Consider the following 22,035-nt stretch of genomic DNA (forward strand, 5'->3'; position numbering starts at 1 on the left):
TTATAAAGTAGGAATTTCTTGCATTCATATTCTAATCATGAGATTTTGCATTGGTGATAGAAAAAACCCTAAAACTTTGAGCTGCAATTATTGGTCCCTGGCAGCTGTATTTTCAGAAAATTCTCAGATTGAAGCTATAAATCGGATTTTTTTTCCTTTATATTTTATATTTAAATATTTTTAGGGAAAATATTCCATTGCCAGGTACTTCTCTTGCTATAATAGACAAATTTATTTATGTTCTAGTCAGATTTAGAATTTGACATTTTATCATTTTTGTGGTAGCGAGGTATTTGTAGTTCACTAGTGTAAACCCTGTTTTTGAATATCTTAATAGCAGTTTTAATTTTTGACAAACTGTTTAAGAAATGAACAGGCAATAAATAGACAATGTATCTATTCTAAATCTGATTCTTTATACTTAAATATAATAGGAGAAATAATATGAAATTTCAAATATTCTTATTTTAGAGAAAGAAATTATCACTTCTCCATTCTCCAATTTGGTAAATGTTACTCCTGTTTTATAGTCCTTCTGAAAAAGTGTAAATGATGCTTTGGCCTTTTGAGTTTGATTTTTCTTCCAAGATGTATATTTTGCCTCTTTGTTCTTTTCTCTTGAATATTTCTTGGTTTGCTTTTTTGGATTAAATCATGGGTCTATTTCAGTGGAGGGATTATAGACTACATATGTAGGGTGAAGGCCATTCCAGGGTGTTAAAATGCTCAAAACAAATGAGATTTTTAAAAAAAAAATTATTGAAAGTTTTTCTAGGCCTCTCTCCCCCCCTCCATATATACAAGTTTGCAAATATATATCTGTGTACGTGTATCCCTGCATATGTGTTTTGTGTGTGTGTGTGTGTATGTGGGTATAAACCCACATGCACATATAATATACACATAAATACACAGGAAAAACTCAGTTTTTCTTATCTACTTTTTGTGTCTTTGGGAAAAATATTTCAGCATTACATTTCTATACATGTTTGATCACAATCAAGATGGAATAAAATGATGTAAAGTAGAAGTATGTGAAGGCCAGACTTATTTTTAGATAGCTAAATACCAGCAGGCATTTCTGGCTTAACTTTATCTGGATCAATTGTTAAGTCTTAGGAAATAATTAGACTTTATAGAAAGAATTTCTCCCCTCCTGTTTTTTTGTTTTTACTACTTTTATTTTTAATAATACTAGTTTTTTTTAGCTATTTCTTGGCTAGTCAATCAATAAATCAATTTTTATTTATTGTCTTATTACAGTCACAGACCAGCAAATAAAAGTATTGAAATCAACAATAGTAAAAAATAAAAATAAAAGGCAGACAGAATAATATATTACAATTGGTGGTGGATTAACAGTGGGCAGTTAATATTTGCCTAATTTTATATACACATAACAGAATTTGGCCACATTCAGAGAAATTATTTACATTATTCTGATAACAGTAGTTGCATGTACAAAAAGATCAGTATTTCCTGGATATTTTATTAGGTAAGGTATTATAAACTGAGTCTGTGAGTCCTTATATAGAAGATGCAATGTAGCAGGATGTGAGCTATAGTTTTACTGGCTAGTCTTAAATTACATTCACATAAGAAAATGATATTTAGGAAGTTTGACCATCCTAGATTTAAAGAGAGCTGCTATTTTGATTATTAGAAAATGCTGAATTTCTGTTGTACTCCAGGACATTTATGTAAAGTGTTTTCTCAAGAAAAATAAGATTTTTTTATTAAAAAGAAAAAACTCACAACTTTCTGAAAATGTTAGGTCAAATAATTATCTACATTATTTTTGAAGCTGCCTTGTCTCCTAGTAAAAAGCGAATAATGACCATTCTCATAACATAAATATCTCTCAACTTCTGTATTTATAATGAGGGCATGACCAATTTTTTAGGATATGACCAATTTTTAAACAAGATAGGAATTTCAAGAACTTCTCTGTACAGCAATCTCACTAAGAGACATATCATATCCAATTCAATTAATGGCTACTGAAATATTAGTTGGGCGGTTCTTGGTGCCCTCTGAGCTTGGTAGTTTTCTTACAGATATTTCATTACCCAAACTAGGTAACTTCATCAGTGCTAGTCCAAGAAAACAACCACGCTCAAAAAGGAGCAAGGACTCTTCATTTCAACCTTGAACTACAAATCTTCTTCTTTATTGAAATATTTGTTGCACAAGCTAATTATTTTCTAAAAGGCCAGTCTGGTGGGTAACAAGTTTTAAGTCTGATACTGCTTATTAGTGACATTGGTGTTTATAGATAAGAAGTTGCCATCTAATATAAAAGGGGCACATTGAAAAATGTCAGATGCTTTGTTTACAAAATGTTTAAGTTATACTAGAGAATATCATTTTTTACATTTTGTCATTTTTATATAATCATGTAAAATATGACAGAACTAAAACAGGATATCCTGTTATTGAAGTACACTGTTGACCTTTCATTACATCTATAGTTCAGGAAAACTTAATTTTGTTTTCATTTTTCAAAGCAAATTTGATCAGCGGTGATAATTTAGAATTATTATTTTTTACTTTTCTCAATTTATCCTGTTATTTATTTACTTTTTTTCTAACAGTGATTATCATACTCTGCTGTATGAAGTAATTTATCTACAAATGCCTCTGTTTATAATCCTGGGATCATCTACAACAGAACCAGCCCTGTCAAATATGTTTACATTCTTATAGCACAAAGATACTAGCATAAAATATATGATAATAGCTGATTTTCAGTGCTTGTTATAAAATCACAGGGGGAAGAAGGTTATTAAATTAATACACAATTTAATTATATGGCATACTTTTAGCTTATTTTGCAATTAAGTGAATAAAATATGAGGCAGAGAAAAAATAATCATCAATTGTTGTAGTTTTAGCTGCATTAATGCATGCATTTACCCATGACTAAACCCTACTCAATATATTGTGACTTATTTCTAAGAAAATATGCATATGATGCCGTCAGAATACTAAACATCATATGTTTTGACAAAACATGTTTAACATTAGATTTCTGTACAGGAACTGTGATGATGCCTTATCAGCTGAAGACTGCAAAAACTTGTACCAGTTTGTTTATAGCACCCACCGACCATTGGCGGTAGCTGCTGGGGAATTACTTTACAAAAGGTATTTTATTTATTTATTAAACTTATCTGCCAGACATTTCTGTCTGAAAAGTGACTTTTTTCAAGGATATCCACTTTTTATTGTTGATGCTTTTTTTGTAAAAAAAAAAAAAAAAGGTGCCAGAACTCCGTTCTGGGCGTTCTATGACAAAAAAAACCCACCTGGTTTCCCCCCATTTTTGCACCTCATGGGACCTGGTTTCCCCCATTTTTGCACCGTGTGGCGCCTGGTTTTTGTGTTCCACCTGGTTTTTCTGTAGCCTGCTGCCCAGTTTCCCCAATTTTCACACCGTGCAGTGCCCGGTTTTTGCGCCGCCCTGTTTGCATAGCAGTGGCGCCCCGTTTTCACTGCACAGCACCCCATTTGCATAGTGGCGCTAGCTCGAGTGGGGGTGAATACGCACACACATGTGTGCGCTCTGGCCAGCCTGTTCCGCGGACTGCAGGTTGGGTACCACTGCCATAGATGCAATAATGAAAATGAAAGAAAAATGTTTTGCTAAGGTCAATTACTGAAGTCATGGCTACAATGCGATGTGATTCAGGGATAGCTTGTTCAGGTCTATAAGGATTAACTCCTTCTTTCTTTCAGCCATGAAAATTCAGTTTACTCAGGCGGAAGCTTGAACTGCTCTTGGCAATATAATAAGAAAAAGGACTGTACAAATATTAATTTAAAAGAAATGTTAATAGACCTTATGTGAATGTTGTGGATTCTTTTTGAACTACAGTGAATTCACTTCTTTTGATGCAAAGAAGTGTGGTGTTCACATCAAATTTGAAGCACTTCTGAATCATTTTCAAAGTGTGCTTTGTTGTTGTTAATTGCGAAGTCGTGTCCGACCCATCGCGACCCCATGGACAACGTTCCTCCAGGTCTTCCTGTCCTCTACCATCTTCTGGAGTCCATTTAAGTTCTCACCTACTGCTTCAGTGACTCCATCCAGCCATCTCATTCTCTGTCGTCCCCTTCTTCTATTGCCCTCAATCTTTCCCAGCATTAGGCCCTTCTCCAGTGAGTCCTTCCTTCTCATTAGGTGGCCAAAGTATTTGAGTTTCAACTTCAGGATCTGGCCTTCTAAAGAGCAGTCAGGGTTGATCTCTTCTAGGACTGACCGGTTCGAACGCCTTGCAGTCCAAGGGACTCGCAGGAGTCTTCTCCAGCACCATAGTTCAAAGGCCTCAATTCTTTTGCGCTCAGCCTTTCTTATGGTCCAACTTTCACAGCCATACATTGCAACTGGGAAAACCATGGCCTGGACTATACGCACTTTTGTTGGCAGGGTGATGTCTCTGCTTTTTAGTATGCTGTCTAGATTTGCCATAGCTTTCCTCCCCAGGAGCAAGCGTCTTTTAATTTCTTGGCTGCAGTCCCCATCTGAGGTGATCTTTGAGCCCAGAAAAATAAAATCTGTCACTACCTCCATTTCTTCCCCATCTATTTGCCAGGAATTGAGAGGGCCGGATGCCATGATTTTGGTTTTCTTAATGTTGAGTTTCAAGCCTACTTTTGCACTCTCCTTCTTCACCCGCATCAAGAGGCTCTTTAGTTCCTCTTCACTTTCTGTCAAAGTGTGCACAGCCATGGAAAAAATTATAGTCCATTTGTATGATGCTGAACTTATACCATTCCTTTAATTGAAAATGTTTCAAGGTAAGTTTTTCTTAGAAAACAAAATTCTGCTTCATTACAGTATACTTCACTGTACACTTGCCAATCAGATCATCAGCCTTATATGAAGCCTGCATTGTTGGAAATGAAATAAAATATTTAAGATTTGTTCTGACCCAAAGAGAACAATTTGTAGAGAAAGAAGACTGAAAGCATTCATGACATTGCTGTCATGTTTTCAAGACTATCTCTGAGATTACAAGTAATACTTTTCCTTAACTTTGAAAAATCGGATATTTGATTACAATCTTATACCCACCTACATTGACTGAAGTTGCTTGCTGTAAATCAGAATTTGGGAGTTGCTTTTGATCTACTCCTTATTTCTTTGACAGATTGATTATCCAGGAAATTGAGCCAGAATCATTCACCAAAACAAATGGAAAACAGGAATCTATTACTAGCCAGCTGAAAACACTAATAGTTTTTTTCTTGGAAAGTGAGGTAAAATTCCCTGCCCAGACTACAAGGGAGAAACAGCTGAATAAAGACAACTAATGCAATTAAGGGGCAAATGTGAAGGTTTGAGAGTGGGTGAATATTAATTGGGTTAATTTGCTATTAAACAGAATGTGTAAGAAAGTACTATCTCATATTGTTGTTGCTAGTTTTGGATAATTGTGGTTACAGTATAGTGGAAGATTTGGAGAATACAATGAATTAGAATTTGTTTTGAAAAATATGCCTGAAGAAATGAAGGGAAAAGATTGAGTTAATAATAAACACCTGATTATATCTTTTATTGAAACTGTTGAAAGGCTAACATTTGAGTGTGTATGTTTCAATATACACACTTTTTAAACAGCCAAGGCAGTTCATTTTCTTGGTTAAGGAATGTGATAAATTGTAATGCATTCAGACAACTAACTTGTCATATGAATTGTTTCACTGTTATTAAGTTAAACTCCTGTTTAACAATTTTAATGTGGGTATGGCTATTTGAAGGCCTGTCCAAAGTTAGGCTAGTTTATACATTGGCAAAATATGTTCTTTCTGAATGTATTCTAATAACTGATCTTGAAATGATGAATGTTTAAAGTGACCAAAAGAGCATTTCTTATTTTTTAGCACTTTTGTTGTACATCTTTAAATGCAAAGTAATATGACAAGCTACAATCAGAAGGGATATTCCCAGAACTATAGTGAAAATATGTTTATATATCAAATTTGGTATCATGGGAATTTCTACTTTTGAGGAGATATTGAAAACATGCAAGTTTCTGCTTGACCTTACTGCTTTCTAGGATCATAATGGTAGCTTGTCCTATTGGATTATTTCTTTTATTTTTTTAGCTGCATAACCACGTCATATATCTTGTAGACAGCCTGTGGGATTGGGGCGTGCATTTATTGAAAGATTGGGAGCGCATGACAGCTCTCTTACTGGAGGATGCCAGAGAACATGAAAGAGGTAAGTGGGCTATAAAGCTTAGTGCTTTCATTGCTACCTTTTGGCTTTGAAAGGGCAACCCAGAGCATCAGTGATATGAACCCAGGTTGATATGAGAATTTCAGGAGCAGTGTCATAAACAGACACTTTGTTTAAAAGACTGTGTGCTCTGAAGACCAGTCCTCCACTCAGAATTTGGCTGAGCAGCTTAGCCAATCTGACTTCTGTTTTATATCAGAGCAAAGAATGCAGCGCCTTACTAGTTCATGAATTCTGGAAAGTGATAAGAGGATTTGTTTGGCTTAATGTGTTGTATACCATTATTTATGACACCTTTGTGTGTGTGTATTTTAATTTAATAAACTGTAGTGAAGCAGATTAAGACTTTAAGACTTACTCTGAAGTACTAAACATGTATGTCCATGTAAGGCATATTAATGATTATTAGTTTTATCTATTTTACTTAATAAGCATTTGATCTTTTTTATCATTCGTTGATTCCCCTTAGATCTTTGTCTCTTATTTGAGTCTGTAGGGTAAGACAACCCAAAATCATTTGTAGAGGAAAAGAAATAGAGAATGTCTTTTTAGTTACATTAAAACATTCCTAGGTTTAATAGCTAAAGTCACTGTTTGCTTCCAGATTCTCAGAATTCTACTTCTTTCTGAGGAAGACTGAATAGATTCTCCATTGTTTTATTTACAGCACTGAGTGATGTCCAGGAGAGTGCCCTCATTGAAATAATTCTAGCAACTGTTCGACAAGCTGTTGAAGGTCCTCCCACAGGCAGAGGAGGAATCAAGAAAGTCAGTAGAGCTTTATTTTTTTACTTTATTGGTAGCAAAAACCTTCTGTTTATAGTGACAGCAATCCATTTCTCTGTAATGGTAGAACCAAATGGTGGGTGGAAAGCAAATGTGATACCTGACTTATATCCAATGCAGGGAAGAAAACCATAGTATTCCCACAGAACCTTAGGGTTTCTTTATTAATTAAATTTGTATAGCAGCCCATATCACCAAAAGTGACTCTAGGTTGTGCACAACAGTGAGACAAAATAACAATGTAAAAAACCCACACCTATAAAATATAAAAATCTATATTAATAAATATAAAAACCAAAGATGCAAACCTTGGGTAATGAGAGAGATAAAATGGCCATCTCAGTATATATATTTTATTGGTTTTTAACAATGACAATCTCCAGTGCCTGGTGTACAGCGTGTTGTCTTGGTTTACATTTTAAAAAGAAAAAAAGACAATAATAATAAATTAATATCAGTAATGATTAAATGTGATAATCCCATAATTAATATATTAATTAATAATATATTTCTTTGATCTTCCCTTCTCCCGTTTATATTTTCCTTTGTCAATATTAAACAAAATGTAATTCTTTCAATATATGAATGATTAAATATATACTTTTTATATTTATACAAATAATAATAATTATTAGTTTTATCTATCTTACTTAATAAGTTATTACTCAGTATAACTTTTTTTCAGCTTATATTATTCTTATAACCATCTCATTAATTCACCATGCATCCTATTTTCATAGTTTTTGTTTTAAACTTAATTTCCCTTTTATATTCAATCCATTTCTTATCAGTCATGATTTCTTCAAATATTAGTCATCTAAATATCCAAATTTTCCCATTTAGGTACACCATCCGAATGTTTTCATATTTCATATATTATAAAAATACTGTATTTCTTATCTATCTTATAGCATCTAGGTGTAACATCCTTTTTAGTCAGCTTATATTTCACTTATATTAATAAAAGTTACATCAACCCACTATTTTTACATCTCATGTATTATAAAACATACTATATTACTTAAATCTCTTATCCCTCTTGTTATAGAGCTCTTTTATGTTCAGAGTTCCCTATTCTTTTAACCACATTCAAACAAGTGTTTGTTCATGTAATACTCCAGTTGATAGGGCAAGTCAAATCTCTTGAATCTTTCTCTTGTCTTCTTCTTTTGCTGAATAGCTTTCCAGGTTGATATAATCCACTTATCCGGCAGTTCCTGTATTTTTGCAAGTATTGTTGGGAATACAAAAGATGACATAAGTAGAATATCTGCTTTCTGTCTCCCAAACTCTGATGATTCTCTTAGAAATTCTATAGTCCATTCCGTTTTTATTGTTGTAATAAAATCTTGTAGATTTTTTTCCTGTTTGTATTAAATTATAATTATTTTCATTTGTTGCTTCATCAATTTGATTGTATTCTTCTAATTTGTGTTCTGTCATCTGATTTGTTTGTTCATTCACCATTATTTCCTGAGTGTTTTTTAGTTGCAGATTTAAATTAGAGATGTGCTTATTTAAATCCTCAAAGTTGTTTCGGATTTCCATGTGGTTTAAATCTATTGTCATTTGTATCTGTCATAACATTCCATACATTTTTTCTTGGAATGTGTTTGTCTTGTCTTGAAGTAGTATTTCTGAAAATCTTTGAAATTCCAGGCTAAATCCTTCAGGAGAAAATACTGAATGTGGCATCTTGTCATTTTTTGATACTTCTACGATATCCATGTTGTCTCCCCCCTTCAAACAATCTTTCATCAATGTTTTAATTCAAGGGTCAATTATAAGTCAATCAAAACTGCAATTCAGTATGTTAAGCCACTTTAAGTCCTTCCTGTAAATTCTGCTCTAAAAGATTAGCCAAGAGCCAAAATTTTTCTTTTTCTGTGAACAGTTCTTAAATTTAAACAACAGTCCAAGTATTTTTCTTTCAGACACTCTTTACTCTTATGGCTGGCCTGGCTCTTCCTTTGTTCCCAGCTGTCTTCAAGGTTATTTACAGTTTCAAGGGAACAGATTATTCCTTGTTTCTGGGTGTCCTGCCAGTTTCTGAAACCTTTTTGTTAGTATTCTGTGTTCTGATTCTCCACTAGGTGTCAGTAATTGTTCATTTTTCAGTTTTTTCAAACAGAAAGTTATTGTTATTATATATTTTTTATAATTTCATCAAGAGCCTTTAAGGTATAGTCTAAACAGGTTTTGGTTTTTTTTTTTTTAGTTTCTAGATTTATCCAGACTGTAGTTTTTTAAGTTGAATTTCAATACATTTCTTTTTCCCTTAGTAATAATTTGCCGCTTCTGTCTACGAGGGATTCGGGATGTTGTCCCCTCCCTTCACTTTTGGAGATTTTCTTGCTTTGGGAGCCTTTCCTAAGGATTCAGTTAAGAGGTAGAATAGAGAAGAACAGTGTTCGTGCTCTTGGACTTTGGCTGCAAGTAGCTTGGGCTAGACGCTGATATCATGCTAGCCTTTCTCTGGCCGGGTCGGAGGGCTTCTCCCGGATCAAATGAAGTGACTGCTGTCACTTCGTGATCAACGGGGCACCCCTCTTTCATGGTCGCCTCTAAGGGGCAACTTCAGACCCATTTAGGATCCTCCAGGCAGGAGGAAACTAGCTGTGGGGAGTGAAGCTCTGCTCTTCCGCGACCGTGTGTTACAGGCGCAAAACCAGAAGTCCTAAAAAATGGCCATCTCAATAATATAGCCATCTCAGCAAGTGTCTGGTATTCTATCAAAAGGGGTGGAGCTAATCTAAATTTGGAAGGAAGCATGTTCCATAATGCAGATGCTATGGCATACAAGGTACTTCTTCTAGGACCCACCAAATATAGATTCCTAGATGATGGAACCTGCAACTTGTCCTGTCTGTCAGATCTGATGGTGCAGATTGATGTAATAATAATAGTAATAGTAATAATAATAATAATAATAATCTCTTTCCACCTGAGCAGAAAGGAAACCGCCCCAATAGCAGAGGAACAAAAGATCAACTCCTAATAGACAGAATGATCTTAGAAAACTGCAAGAAAAGGAAGACCAACCTGAATGTGGCATGGATTGACTACAAAAAGGCATTTGACTCTCTGCCACATGACTGGATAATCAAGTGCCTAGCAATAACAGGAGTCAGTAGAAACATCACAAAATTTGTGCAAAGATCGATGGCACAATGGAAGACACAGTTGCAGATCAATGGTGAGAAATTGGGAGAGGTTAATATCAAGAGAAAAATATTTCAAGGAGATTCATTGTCACCATTACTATTTGTTATTGCACTGTTTCTTCTGTCAACAATACTGAATAACTCAGGACATGGCTATCAAACATCAAAAACATCTACCAGACTATCCCATCTCCTTTACGTGGATGATCTGAAGCTGTATGGAAAAACATCACCTGAAATAGAATCGCTGTTCAACACTGTCCGTATATATAGCCAAGATATTGTTATGGAGTTTGGCTTGGACAAATGTGCCACACTTACTATCAAACAAGGAAAAGTAGTGAAAATTGAAGGAATCAAGATGCCCCATGAAAATAACATTAAGAGTCTGGATGAGGAAGATTACTACAAATACTTGGGTATCCTTCAAGCTGACAACATCAAGCACACTGAAGTCAAGAAAAAGATTAGAGGTGAATACATCAAGAGAGTGAAGAAGATCTTAAAAGTCCAAACTCAATGGAGGAAATACCATAAAGGCAATCAACACCTGGGCAATCCCAGTCATTAGGTACACAGCTGGAATAGTGGACTGGACTCAAGCAGAACTAAAAGCAATGGATAGGCAGACCAGAAAAATAATGACAATGAATCATGCCCTTCATCCACGCAGTGACATTGATAGACTTTATCTACCAAGGCAAATAGGTGGGCGTGGAATGCTACAAGTACATCAGATGGTTAAAGAAGAAAAAATGGCTTTGGAAGAATATCTGAAGAACAATGATGAAGATGCACTGAAATTAGTATATCAGGAAGGCTTACTGACTACTGGAGAGACCAAACTGGCCTACAAGAAAGACCAAATGAAGAACAGAATAGAGGCATGGGAAGACAAAGCACTACATGGCCAATACATCAAAAAAATAGCTGGGAAAGCAGATAATAATAAAACCTGGCAATGGCTAAGAGCAGGAAAATTGAAGAAAGAGACCGAGGGACTAATTCTGGCTGCACAAGACCAAGCCTTAAGGACAAATGCATATAAAGTCAAAATTGAGAAGACAGCAATAGACAGTAAGTGCCGCCTATGCAAAGAAGCTGAAGAAACAGTGGACCACCTGGTAAGCTGTTGCAAGAAGATTGCACAGACTGACTACAAGCAGCGGCATGACAAAGTAGCAACAATGGTGCATTGGAAGATCTGCAAAAAATATCATTTGCCTATAAGCAAAAACTGGTGGGATCATAAAATAGAGAAAGTCATAGAAAATGATAAAATTAAACTTTTCTGGGACTTCAGAATTCAAACAGACAAGCACCTGCAACATAACACCCCAGACTTAACAGTTGTCGATAAGAAAGACAAAAAAGTCTAGATAGTGGACATGGCAGTGCCTGGAGACAGCAGAATAGAAGAGAAAGAACTGGAGAAGATAACAAAATACAAAGACCTACAAATAGAAATAGAAAGACTGTGGCAAAAGCAAGCAAGGGTAGTACCAATAGTGATAGGCTCCTTTGATGCAATCCCAAAACAACTGGAGCACCACTTGAACACCATTGGCATTGACAAATTCGCTATTAGTCAATTGCAAAAGGCGGCCTTACTAGGAACTGCTTCCATCCTGCGACGATATCTGTAATACCATCAAACATCCACATCTGCCTATCCCAGGTCCTGGGTAAGGACTCGATAAGTAGACAAAATGCCAAATCCAGTCTGAACATCTGGCTGACTGTACGATGATCCATAATAATAATAATATAAAGTTTCAAGGGACCTTGGAGGTCATCAAGCCCAACCCCCTGCTCAGGCAGGTAACCCTATACCATTTTGGACAAATGGCTGTCCAGTTTCTTCTTAAAAACTTCCATTGTTGGAGCTTCACCTCTTCTGGAGGCAGGTTGTTCCACTGGTTAATTGTTCTAACTGTCAGGAAGTTTCTCCTTAGTTCTAGGTTGCTTCTCTCCTTGATTAGTTTCCACCCGTTGCTTCTTGTCCTGCCTTCAGGCGCTTTGGAAAATAGCTTAATTCCCTCTTCTTTATGGCAGCCCCTGAGATATTGGAATACTGCTATCATGTCCCCCCTTGTCCTTCTCTTCGTTAAACTAGACATACCCAATTCTAGCAACCGTTCCTTGTATGTTTTAGCCTCCAGTCCCCTAATCATCTTTGTTGCTCTTCTCTGTACTCTTTCTAGAGTCTCAACATCTTTTTTACATCGTGGTGACCAAAACTGGATGCAAGTGTGGCCTTACCAAGGCATTGTAGGCATTGTAAAGTGGTATTAATACTTCACGTGATCTTGATTCTGTCCCTCTGTTAATGCAGCCTAGCACTGTGTTGGCTTTTTTGGCAGCTGCAGCACACTGCTGGCTCATATTTAAATGATTGTCCACTAGGACTCCGAGATCCCTCTCACAATTACTACTATTGAGCAAGGTACCCCCTATACTATAACTGTACATTTGGTTTTTCTTGCCTAAATGTAGACACTTACTTTTTTCACCATTGAATTTCATTTTGTTAGATAGCACCCAGTGTTCAAGTCTATCCAGATCCTCCTGTATCCTAAGCCTGTTTTCTGGAGAGTTGGCTATTCCTGCAAGCTTGGTGTCGTTTGCAAATTTGATGAGTTCCCCATCTATCCCCTCGTCCAAATCGTTGATGAAGATGTTGAAGAGCACTGGGCCCAGAACAGAGCCCTGGGGCACCCCACTACACACTTCCCTCCATGTAGATGTGGTTCCATTGAGGACCACATGCTGAGTACGGCCGGTCAGCCAGCTACGGATCCATCTGGTGATGATGCTGTCTAACCCGCATTTTTCTATCTTATCAAGTAGTAGGTTGTGATCTACTTTGTCAAATGCTTTACTGAAGTCCAAGTAAATTATATCCACAGCATTCCTCTGGTCCATTAATTTTGTCACTTGGTCAGAGAATGCAATAAGATTTGTCTGGCATGATCTGTTTTTGACAAACCCATGTTGGCTTTTAGTAATGACTTTGTTTGCCTGTAGGTGTTCGCTGATTCGTTGTTTGATTATCTTTTCCAGAATCTTCCCAGGTATTGAGGTCAGGCTGATAGATCTGTAATTTCCTGGATCCATTTTTTTTTCCTTTTTTGAAGGTGGGAACTACATCAGCTTTTTTCAGTCCTCTGGTAGTTCCCTAGTGCTCTAGGATCTTTGAAAAATATAGTTCAGTGGTTCTGAGATCACATCTGCCAGTTCCTTGAGAACCTTGGGGTGTAATCCATCTGGTCCTGGTGATTTGAACTCGTCTGGACAGGTGCTCACTTACCATTTTCTTGCCTATCTTAACTTGTGTTTCTATTCTGTTTTTTATGGCACTATTTTTGATAGGTTGGTCTGTTTTTTCTCTTTGTGTAAAGACAGATGTGAAAAACGAGTTAAATAGTTCTGTTTTCTCCCTGTTGCTTGTCATGTTCTTGCCACTTTACCCACTAATGGACCAATCGTTTCCTTCACTTTTTTCTTCTTTTTAAATGTTGAAAGAAGCTTTTTTTGTTATTTTTGACTTTGGTCGCAAGCCTTAGTTCATTTTCAGCCTTAGTTTTCCTCACTTCATCTTTGCAGGCTTGGGCTATTTGCTGATATTCTGACTTAGTTACTGTATATGCCGGCGTATTAGGCGACCCGGCATATAAGACGACCCCCGTCTTTGTCGCCGAGCCGCATTCCTAGAACGTCGTCTTATACGCCGGAAACTACCAGTATTTCCGGCATATAAGACGACTCGGCGTATAAGACGACCCCCGTCTTTGGCGCCGAGTTTAGCGCTTCCGGAAGTTGTCTTATACACCGGCATATACGGTATGTGCCCCTCTTTCCACTTTCTATACTTGTCCTTTTTATCTTTCAATTTATCAGAGAGTTCTTTATGCAGCCATGCTGGTTTCTTTTGAGAGCTATTATTTTTCCTCTTTGTTGGTATTGTGCTAAACTGGGCTTTTATTATCTTACTTTTCAAAATTTCCCAAGCTTCTTGAGTTGTTTTCCCTTGGAGGATTCTCATCCATGGAATCCTTCCCAAACCCTCTCTAAGTTTATTGAAATTAGCTCTCTTGAAGTCCAAGACTCCAGTTTGACTGTGTTCTATTGCTTGTGCTTCCATAATGTTGAATTCCAATATTGCATGATCACTTCCTCCCAAGGCTCCTATGGCTTCAACACCTTCTATCATTTCATCTCTGTTAATGAGAATTAGATTCAAAATGGCTAATCTCCTAGTTCCCTTCTCTACTTTTTGGGAGACAAAGTTGTCTGCCCAGGTTTGTCAGGAATCTGTTTGACCTTCCACTTGGTGTAGAGTTTGTCTCCCAGTTGATGTCAGGGTAGTTAAAGTCCCCCATTACTATTGTGATGTGCTTCCTCCATACCTTAGTTAACTGACTAGCAAAAAGTTCATCTATTTCCTCTGTTTGGTTGGGTGGCCTATAGTATACACCTATGGCAATGTCATTTCCCCCCCCCCCCTTTTATATTGACCCAAATGCATTCAAGACAGTTTTCATCATTGTTGTGCTCTATTTCTGTAGAGATGTAGTTATTTCTTATATAGAGAGCAACTCCACCTCTTTTGTTTGGTCTGTTTCTTTTAAATAATTTAAATCCCTCTAGCTGTGTGTTCCATTTGTGGGTTTCATCCCACCATGTTTCCATAATGGCAACAATATCATATCTGCCCTCATTAACCTGAATTTCTAGTTCACTCTGTTTGCTGTTCATACTCTGTGCATTGGTGTATAGACATTTGAGTCCTTTATGACTGGCCCTGTGTTTACTTTCTACATAACCTGTGTGGTGTCTGAGTTCCCCTATTGTCTTACCACCTGTTTGGTTAGTGCACTTTGTGTGGCAGTCACTATTAAAAGCTTGATTTTGCTTGACAGCAAGGTTGATGTTCTTGTCCACATACACATCTATGTTACATGCACTGATAGCCCTATAATTTTTAGATTGCCGGGGACAGGGATGTTCTTTATCAATTAGCTCACTGTCCCCGCTGTTTAGTTTAAATATTCTGTGAATTTATAGCCGAGTGACTCAGTCCCTTTCTTTGATGGATGCAAACCATCTCTTTTGTATATTTTTTTCATTGGATCAGCTGCTGACATCGTGACTAATATATCCAAAGCCTGCCCCTTTACTCCACTCCTTTAGCCACATATTGTATTGTGCTATACGCTGGCCAAGTAAAGGCAGTTCCTCAGATAACTCAGTCCCATGCCCTGAAGGACTTTAAAGATTAAAACCAGCACATTGAGTTGGACCCAGAAGTCTCACACAGCAGAGGTGACATGCACTGGTGTAGGAGCACACATAATTGCCTGCCCCTCTGCATTCTAAAGTATCTGGGTATTCTTCAGGGACAGCCCCATGTAAAGCATAATACAGTAGTACAAGGCTTTTCAACCTTTTCACAGATTGTACCACTTTTAGGACATAACAATATTTGAGTACCACCAGTGCTTAGCAAGGTGTCAAAAACTTGATGACGAAAAGAAAGGGGGGGGATTAGATTCATTTGTTGTTATAAAAATGGCTAGTTTATAATATTATGGAAAAGTAAAAAGTTGAGGTTCAATGTTAGTGCTTCCGTCTACTGCAACAGAGGAAGTCTGTTCTTTTTCCCTTCTCCCCCTCACTTCCCCCCCCCTTTTCCTTCCCATTGCATCCTACTATTTGCTTTTGTATTTTTGTATTTTATTCTATAATCTAATAAAATGATACAAACTAGAAAAAAGTAAAAAAGTACTGGTTTTAATTTCTTCAGCAGCTGTTCCTTTGCTGTATCACATTCCCTTTGCACTGACAAATGTATGATGAATTTATACATGCTTATTAATATGCACCACTATCAGCTAGCTCAGGGGTCTTCAAACTTGGCATTTTTAAGACTTATGGACTTCAATTCCCAGAATTCCTCAGCCGAGCCCAGCCAGTTCTGCAGCTCCAGCTGCCTCTCCCTCAGGCTTGGGTCGCTTCAGCTCATTCCCCTCCCCCACTACACTTCTCTAGGCTGTCTTGTACCACTTGCCATATGCCAAAGTAACACAGGTGGTACGCGTACCACCGGTTGAAAAGCCCTGCAGTAGTCCAATCTGGAAGTGACTAGGGCATAAGTGAATGTAAGCAGGGCTTCTGAACCAGGAGTGAGCAGAACTGGTGCACGAGACAAAACTATGCAAAGATCCTCAAAGCCACAATTGCCAGCTTTTCATCGAGCAGGAGTCATAAGGCTAGAACAACCCAAATTGTGCATTAGGTCTGTTGGGGGCAGGGCAGACCCATCCAGCACCAAAACTGGTATAGTCCTGGAACCAGTGGCCTTGTTATTTCCCATTGGAGCTGATACAGAAGAATACCAAAATCGATGGTATCAAAAGCTGCCAAGAGGTCAAGTTGATCAGGGATGGATGCACTAGCCTCATTCTGCCTACAATAGAGGCCATCCAAAATCATACCAATGCCATATTAGGATTATTGTAGAGCAGTCCTCTTTTGCTTTGTAGTTTGAGAAAAAAAGCAATCTTAAATGCTTACTCAAAGGGCTGTGTCTTTTCCAATAAAAGAATTTGTGGCAATAGGGAATGCATTCCTTATTCAAGACTAGTGCACAACTTGACAGTTGACTTGGATTCACAGCTCCTACTCAGAGAGCAGATGCCTCTTGTACCCAAGGAAACCATTGCTCAGATATACTGCATGCTCGTTTTATTCTTTCAGGGACTAGGATACCCCTTCAATCAGGCTCTTATGTTGTCAACACAACTTAAAGGCACTACGTTGGGAAGGATATTTTAGGGGATTGGGAACATTTCCTATATTTATATGTTTCCCTCCCCTCTTTGAACCTAATGGAATGCTTCCCAACTGGATGAAATCACAGTTTATTGTTATGTTTGGAATAATATGTGAGTTTAAGTGCATATGTTAAAACTGGAAACAAACCATGATCATGTTGCAACTGCAAATCACTCTGACCTTCTAAGATTTGTTTATTAACTACAACTTCAAAGCAGTTCTATTTTGCTGGTGAAAATGTTTATTTAGCCATGATCTTACAGAGTACCAACTTGTTGTTATTGGAAGAGTTGCAAGATATGCACAGCTTGTTCTTAGAACCTAGAAGTGATGAACTCTTTCTAAACCACTGATATGTTTGGAATGCCTACAGGTTTCTTTATCTGTGTTCTCTTTTCCCTTGCTCAAACATGGATATATCTTAGAACAGAAAAAGGATTCAAAGCAGCTAATTTACAGTACATAGCCATGCTCAAAAAATGATAATTTTTTAAAATAAATTGACTACATTTCAAGCAGTTTGATACTTTCATATCTAGTAATTTGCCATATAGAATTTGAATCATGCAGCTCATTTCAATCATGAACAGTGGCAGGATTATAATTACAACAAAGTGCTTTGTCTATAGATCTTGTCTACCAAAGAGAAGAAAATACAAATGGAAGATTGTGCTAAAATTACTGAACACTTTATTGTGGTTCTTCCTCAACTCTTGGCAAAGGTAATGTGCAGCTGCGCTTGTGAATGCATATTCAATAACTAATTTGAATTTTAGCAGCACACTAATATCCTGTTTTCCTTTGCAGTATTCACTAGATACAGAAAAAGTGACAAACCTTCTGCAGATCTCACAGTATTTTGATTTAGAGCGGTACAGTACTAGTTCATTCAATAAGGTGAATTCACTTTTATGACGGATGGGGAGATAGAAAATTGTCAGAAATATGGTGAAAAAATGTCATTCATTGATTGTTTCATTTTTACTACTGAAATAAATACCATTATTATGTTTGTTTTCATCACCCTGCTTAAAAATTGAAATGATGCCTGGGACATGATGAGAAAACACGGCCTTTGCCACAAAAGCATTTTCACCTGAAATAATTTGAAGGGTAATTTTTGAGACTCTGCAGATATGAATCTTCTTGATTATTCACCTTTTATTTCTGCACATCTAACTGTGCTAGATGCTCTGCGAGGTTTGATGATAAACCTGATTTGTGAATTGGACCTTATATTTCTTATTTTATATTGTAACTATGCAGTGCCTTGTTCGAGGCTTATAATGTATTTAAGGCTAAACAAATATGCTCCTAAATTCAAACTGAGTACAGTACCATTTGTGGACAACACTGGTTTAAGTAATCTACTACTGTTTAGGATATTAATAATTCCTTTTCTTGCAGAACCTCGATGCTTTATTAAGAGAGGTAAAAGCCATTGTAATGACACACTCAAACACTAATATCCTAGAGACCTGCTCCAGACTATACAGTATTCTTTCCAGAGAAGAACTTACTATTCATAACCAAGTGGCTTTTGCTAGAGCTGAACTGGTGAATGAATGGGTGGATAAACTAAATCAACTACTAGGCATTTTTTGGCATAAGGTAAATATGAGTTTTGTATTTAATCAGAAGCAAAACTTAGATATCTGGAACAAAATAGTGATTTTTTTTCTAAACTGTTAAATACACAGTTTTTATGTTAGTGAGAACTGAGATATACAAGCAAATGCCATCTTCATATATGATTAATTTAGAAACTAGGAAAAAATATTAAATTATATCGATAGGTAAAAGGTAAAGGTTTTCCCCTTTCCAGTCGTGTCTGACTCTAGGGGGCGGTGCTCATCTCTGTTTCTTAGCCAAGAGAGCCAGCATTGTCTGAAGACATTTCCATGGACATCTGACCAGCATGTCTATACACTGAGATGCATGAAATACTGTTACCTTCCCATTGAAGTGGTACCTATCTATCTACTGACATTTGCATGCTTTTGAACTGCTAGGTAGACAGGAGTTGGGGTGAGAATGGGAGCTCATCCCATCGCATGGTGCTCAGGTGTTGAACCTGGGCTGTCAGCTTTCCAACTGACAAGCTCAGCATCTTTAACTGCTGAGCCATTGCGCTCCCTAAATGTAAATATGAAGCCAAAATTATCTGATATTTTGTACCTATGATTGTTTGTCAGTCACAATACTGAGATTCTTGTCCCTTCTGTAGTTTATTTGTTCCCTTCTCTCCAGTTGTGAGGATAATTCAGACACCCCATGAAGGAATTACCTACTTTCATTGTTGCTACCTTTGAATTAGTAAAGATATCTATGATGCACATGTTAAGGCAAGACAGTAGTACATATGATAAAATGAAAATGTGTATCATGGTGGACTTCCTGTAGAAAAATATTGTAGACTGATCATATATGAAGTCATTCAAGGTTTAGTATTAGTCTTTTGTTTCCTTTAAAGAATGTATTACAATCCTGTAGGAGTGTACAGAAATTCTGTACATTGTACAGAAAAGGTTTGTTTCAACTATCACATTCTGGGAGTTGTATCAGGCAGTTTGGATTAGCTGTGATTTGACAGAAATAAAACCTGGAATGATCTGAATCTAGGCATTTTATGGAGCAACTAGAGCAGAGATTAGACCAGTGGTTCTCAACCTTTTTAATGCCGCGACCCCAACCGGTCGTAAGTCGAGGACTACCCAACCGGTCATAAGTCGAGGACTACCCAACCGGTCATAAGTCGAGGACTACCCAACCGGTCATAAGTCGAGGACTTTCCCTGCCCGGGAGCGCCGCGCATGCGTGGTGCCGCTCCCTGCACCGGCCGAGGCGTAGCTGGCAAGCGGCAGAGACGGCGCAGGCCGACCGCCGGCTGGGCCACCAGCTGGCCCAGCCCAAGGGAGGTAAGGCACCCGCTGGGCCCCATGCGTGCCAGCAACCCTCCCTGCGCCCGCCGGCCTCCCACCTCCCACCCCTGGCCCTCTTTTACTTACATTTTTAGTGGTTGCTCAGCAGGGAGGGGTGGAAACTTCCAGACAGCTCACCTTCGCTGCAGACAACTTGCAGCACTGTTTGCAGAATGGGACTTTCGACGGGCTCAGCAGGGCAGAGACAGCCTGGACAATTCCTATTGGCTTTTGAAAGCCAATAGAATTAGACTCTATTCAAGAGAGTCTATTCTATTGGCTTTCAAAAGCCAATAGAATAAAAGGGAGTAGCACAGCCAAGGAAAAGGGGGAAAAAAATGGCGGACTGCGTTGTTTGGCGACCCCTGTGAAATGGTTGTTTGACCCCAAATGGGGTCCTGACCCACAGGTTGAGAACCACTGGATTAGACAGTTTTTTTCTAGCTCTTTTCAGCTAATCTCAACATTGCATATCCTGCTAATTTTAGCTCCCAGCTAGTCCTCTTAGGGCTTTCCTTGAGATGCTTCTAGGCCAACATTCCAGTATGATATTTCTCACTGGCATCCCTGCACCCTTTCATAGTTCCTCCCCTTTTCCCTTTTACAATCTTCCAGTGCTTCTTCCCACTTTTCTCCACAAATCACAAAATAGTCCTCTTCCCTTCCTGAAACTTTCAAAACATGTATTTTGATTTGGACGTAGACTGCCATGAACAGTTGTGTATGCATCAGATAATTCAGGCACATGTCTGAATTGCTTGCTACAGGACTAATGCATTAACTATTTCAGTAGAAAAAAATGTTAGAATTTGATATACTTCTTTGGGGAGTACATCGTGAATGTTCTTGCCAAAATTTACATTTTTTTAAAAAAGATTTTATTTAAGACTTTCCTACTTCTCCTTTCTTTAAAGAAATAGTTCAAAGTTACACAACAAAATAAAACTATATTATAAAAATATAAAAGCATATACAATAGTGTGAAAGCACATTAAATCAGCTAAAGCCCTTATGAACCACTTCTTCTCCTTGGTCCTAAAAATAACAATAAAATGAAAGAACAGAGTCATATTTATTTCGTTTTGAAGGTTATATTTTATTTTTAGATTATTTAAAAGCCTGTATTTTGTTGATTGCCTACTGAAATCTATTCAGAAAAAAATAATTTAAAAGAGGAAATAATTTGGAAATAAAATATATCTTGTTTCATATTGTGGCTTATAAGAACATTCTCTTACATTGCTTTTAAAGTTTTGTTGCTGGTTGAAAATATTTGTAAGATGTTTTAAATGCTAAATATGGCTTTTGGATTTGTATTTCTGTGCATATGTTGAGGAAGGGGACTGTAAAAATACTTGAAAAGGTTTTAATTGGTTCTAAGAATATACAAGAGCAGCTGTTGGAAATATGAATAGCATGCAGACTTAGTTCAATTACAGTTGATCAACTGTGCTATGACTAACAGATGTCATTCCACTGGGTAAGAGTTCATCCTGACAGCTTTTTTTTTTTTTTTTTAAATGTATTAGTTAGATTCAAACACCATATTTATTTTGGTTGTGGATAAAAAAGAATAATACATTTTGTACCAGTCTTGTAATTTATGCAGTGAAGTCAGCAAAATTTTGCATTGTACATCTTAGTTTCTATAATCTGATCACACAGTCATTTTGGAATTGTAGTTAACAATGAAAACAAAGATAAAGGTTTTATAAATAATGTGAAAACTAAGAGAATTAACTAAATTTGTTTAATTTTAACTTCTAGTTCTTCAAATTTGCTGCATCATGCTAGTGAAGGCATTTTTCGTAAAGAGATTTAACATGTCCACATATGTCAGCATTGGGAACCAAGGGTAGAAACAGAATGGGAAAAAATAAAGAGGAATTCAATTTTAGTTGTGAAAATTAGATAGCAGTTGGACATTGCTTTCTAAGACTGCAAGAAAAGGACAATTTAATAAAATTGCCTTGTATCATTAAGCTATTTTATAGTTGATAACTACTGCATTTTCCATGATCTTTAAAATTCTATGTTTGTCTGTAATTGTAAAACAATGGAATTCAAAGGCTTCCATCTG

The 22,035-nt window shown here is 37.1% G+C and overlaps 1 protein-coding gene across 8 annotated transcripts in view; it reads left to right on the forward strand.

Annotated features, from left to right (window-relative positions):
* LOC120297226 (cohesin subunit SA-2-like) overlaps positions 1 to 22,035 on the forward strand; it is a 125,024-nt gene that overhangs the window by 63,024 nt on the left and 39,965 nt on the right. For 7 of the 8 annotated variants that reach the window (XR_005553736.1, XM_039319604.1, XM_039319608.1 and 4 more), the window contains 7 exons: positions 3,028 to 3,147; positions 5,154 to 5,262; positions 6,112 to 6,229; positions 6,915 to 7,015; positions 17,664 to 17,756; positions 17,842 to 17,931; positions 18,442 to 18,645. Coding sequence is in view for 7 of the 8 variants with exons in the window: in XM_039319604.1 (XP_039175538.1) it covers positions 3,028 to 3,147; positions 5,154 to 5,262; positions 6,112 to 6,229; positions 6,915 to 7,015; positions 17,664 to 17,756; positions 17,842 to 17,931; positions 18,442 to 18,645 (835 nt within the window). In the remaining variant the exon portion in view is untranslated. The remainder of the gene's footprint in view (positions 1 to 3,027; positions 3,148 to 5,153; positions 5,263 to 6,111; positions 6,230 to 6,914; positions 7,016 to 17,663; positions 17,757 to 17,841; positions 17,932 to 18,441; positions 18,646 to 22,035) is intronic. The other variant, XM_039319607.1, reaches the window with a different exon arrangement.

Source organism: Crotalus tigris, unplaced genomic scaffold, assembly GCF_016545835.1.
Source record: "Crotalus tigris isolate CLP2741 ecotype Arizona unplaced genomic scaffold, ASM1654583v1 scf7180000023606.2106662, whole genome shotgun sequence".
NCBI lineage: Eukaryota > Metazoa > Chordata > Lepidosauria > Squamata > Viperidae > Crotalus > Crotalus tigris.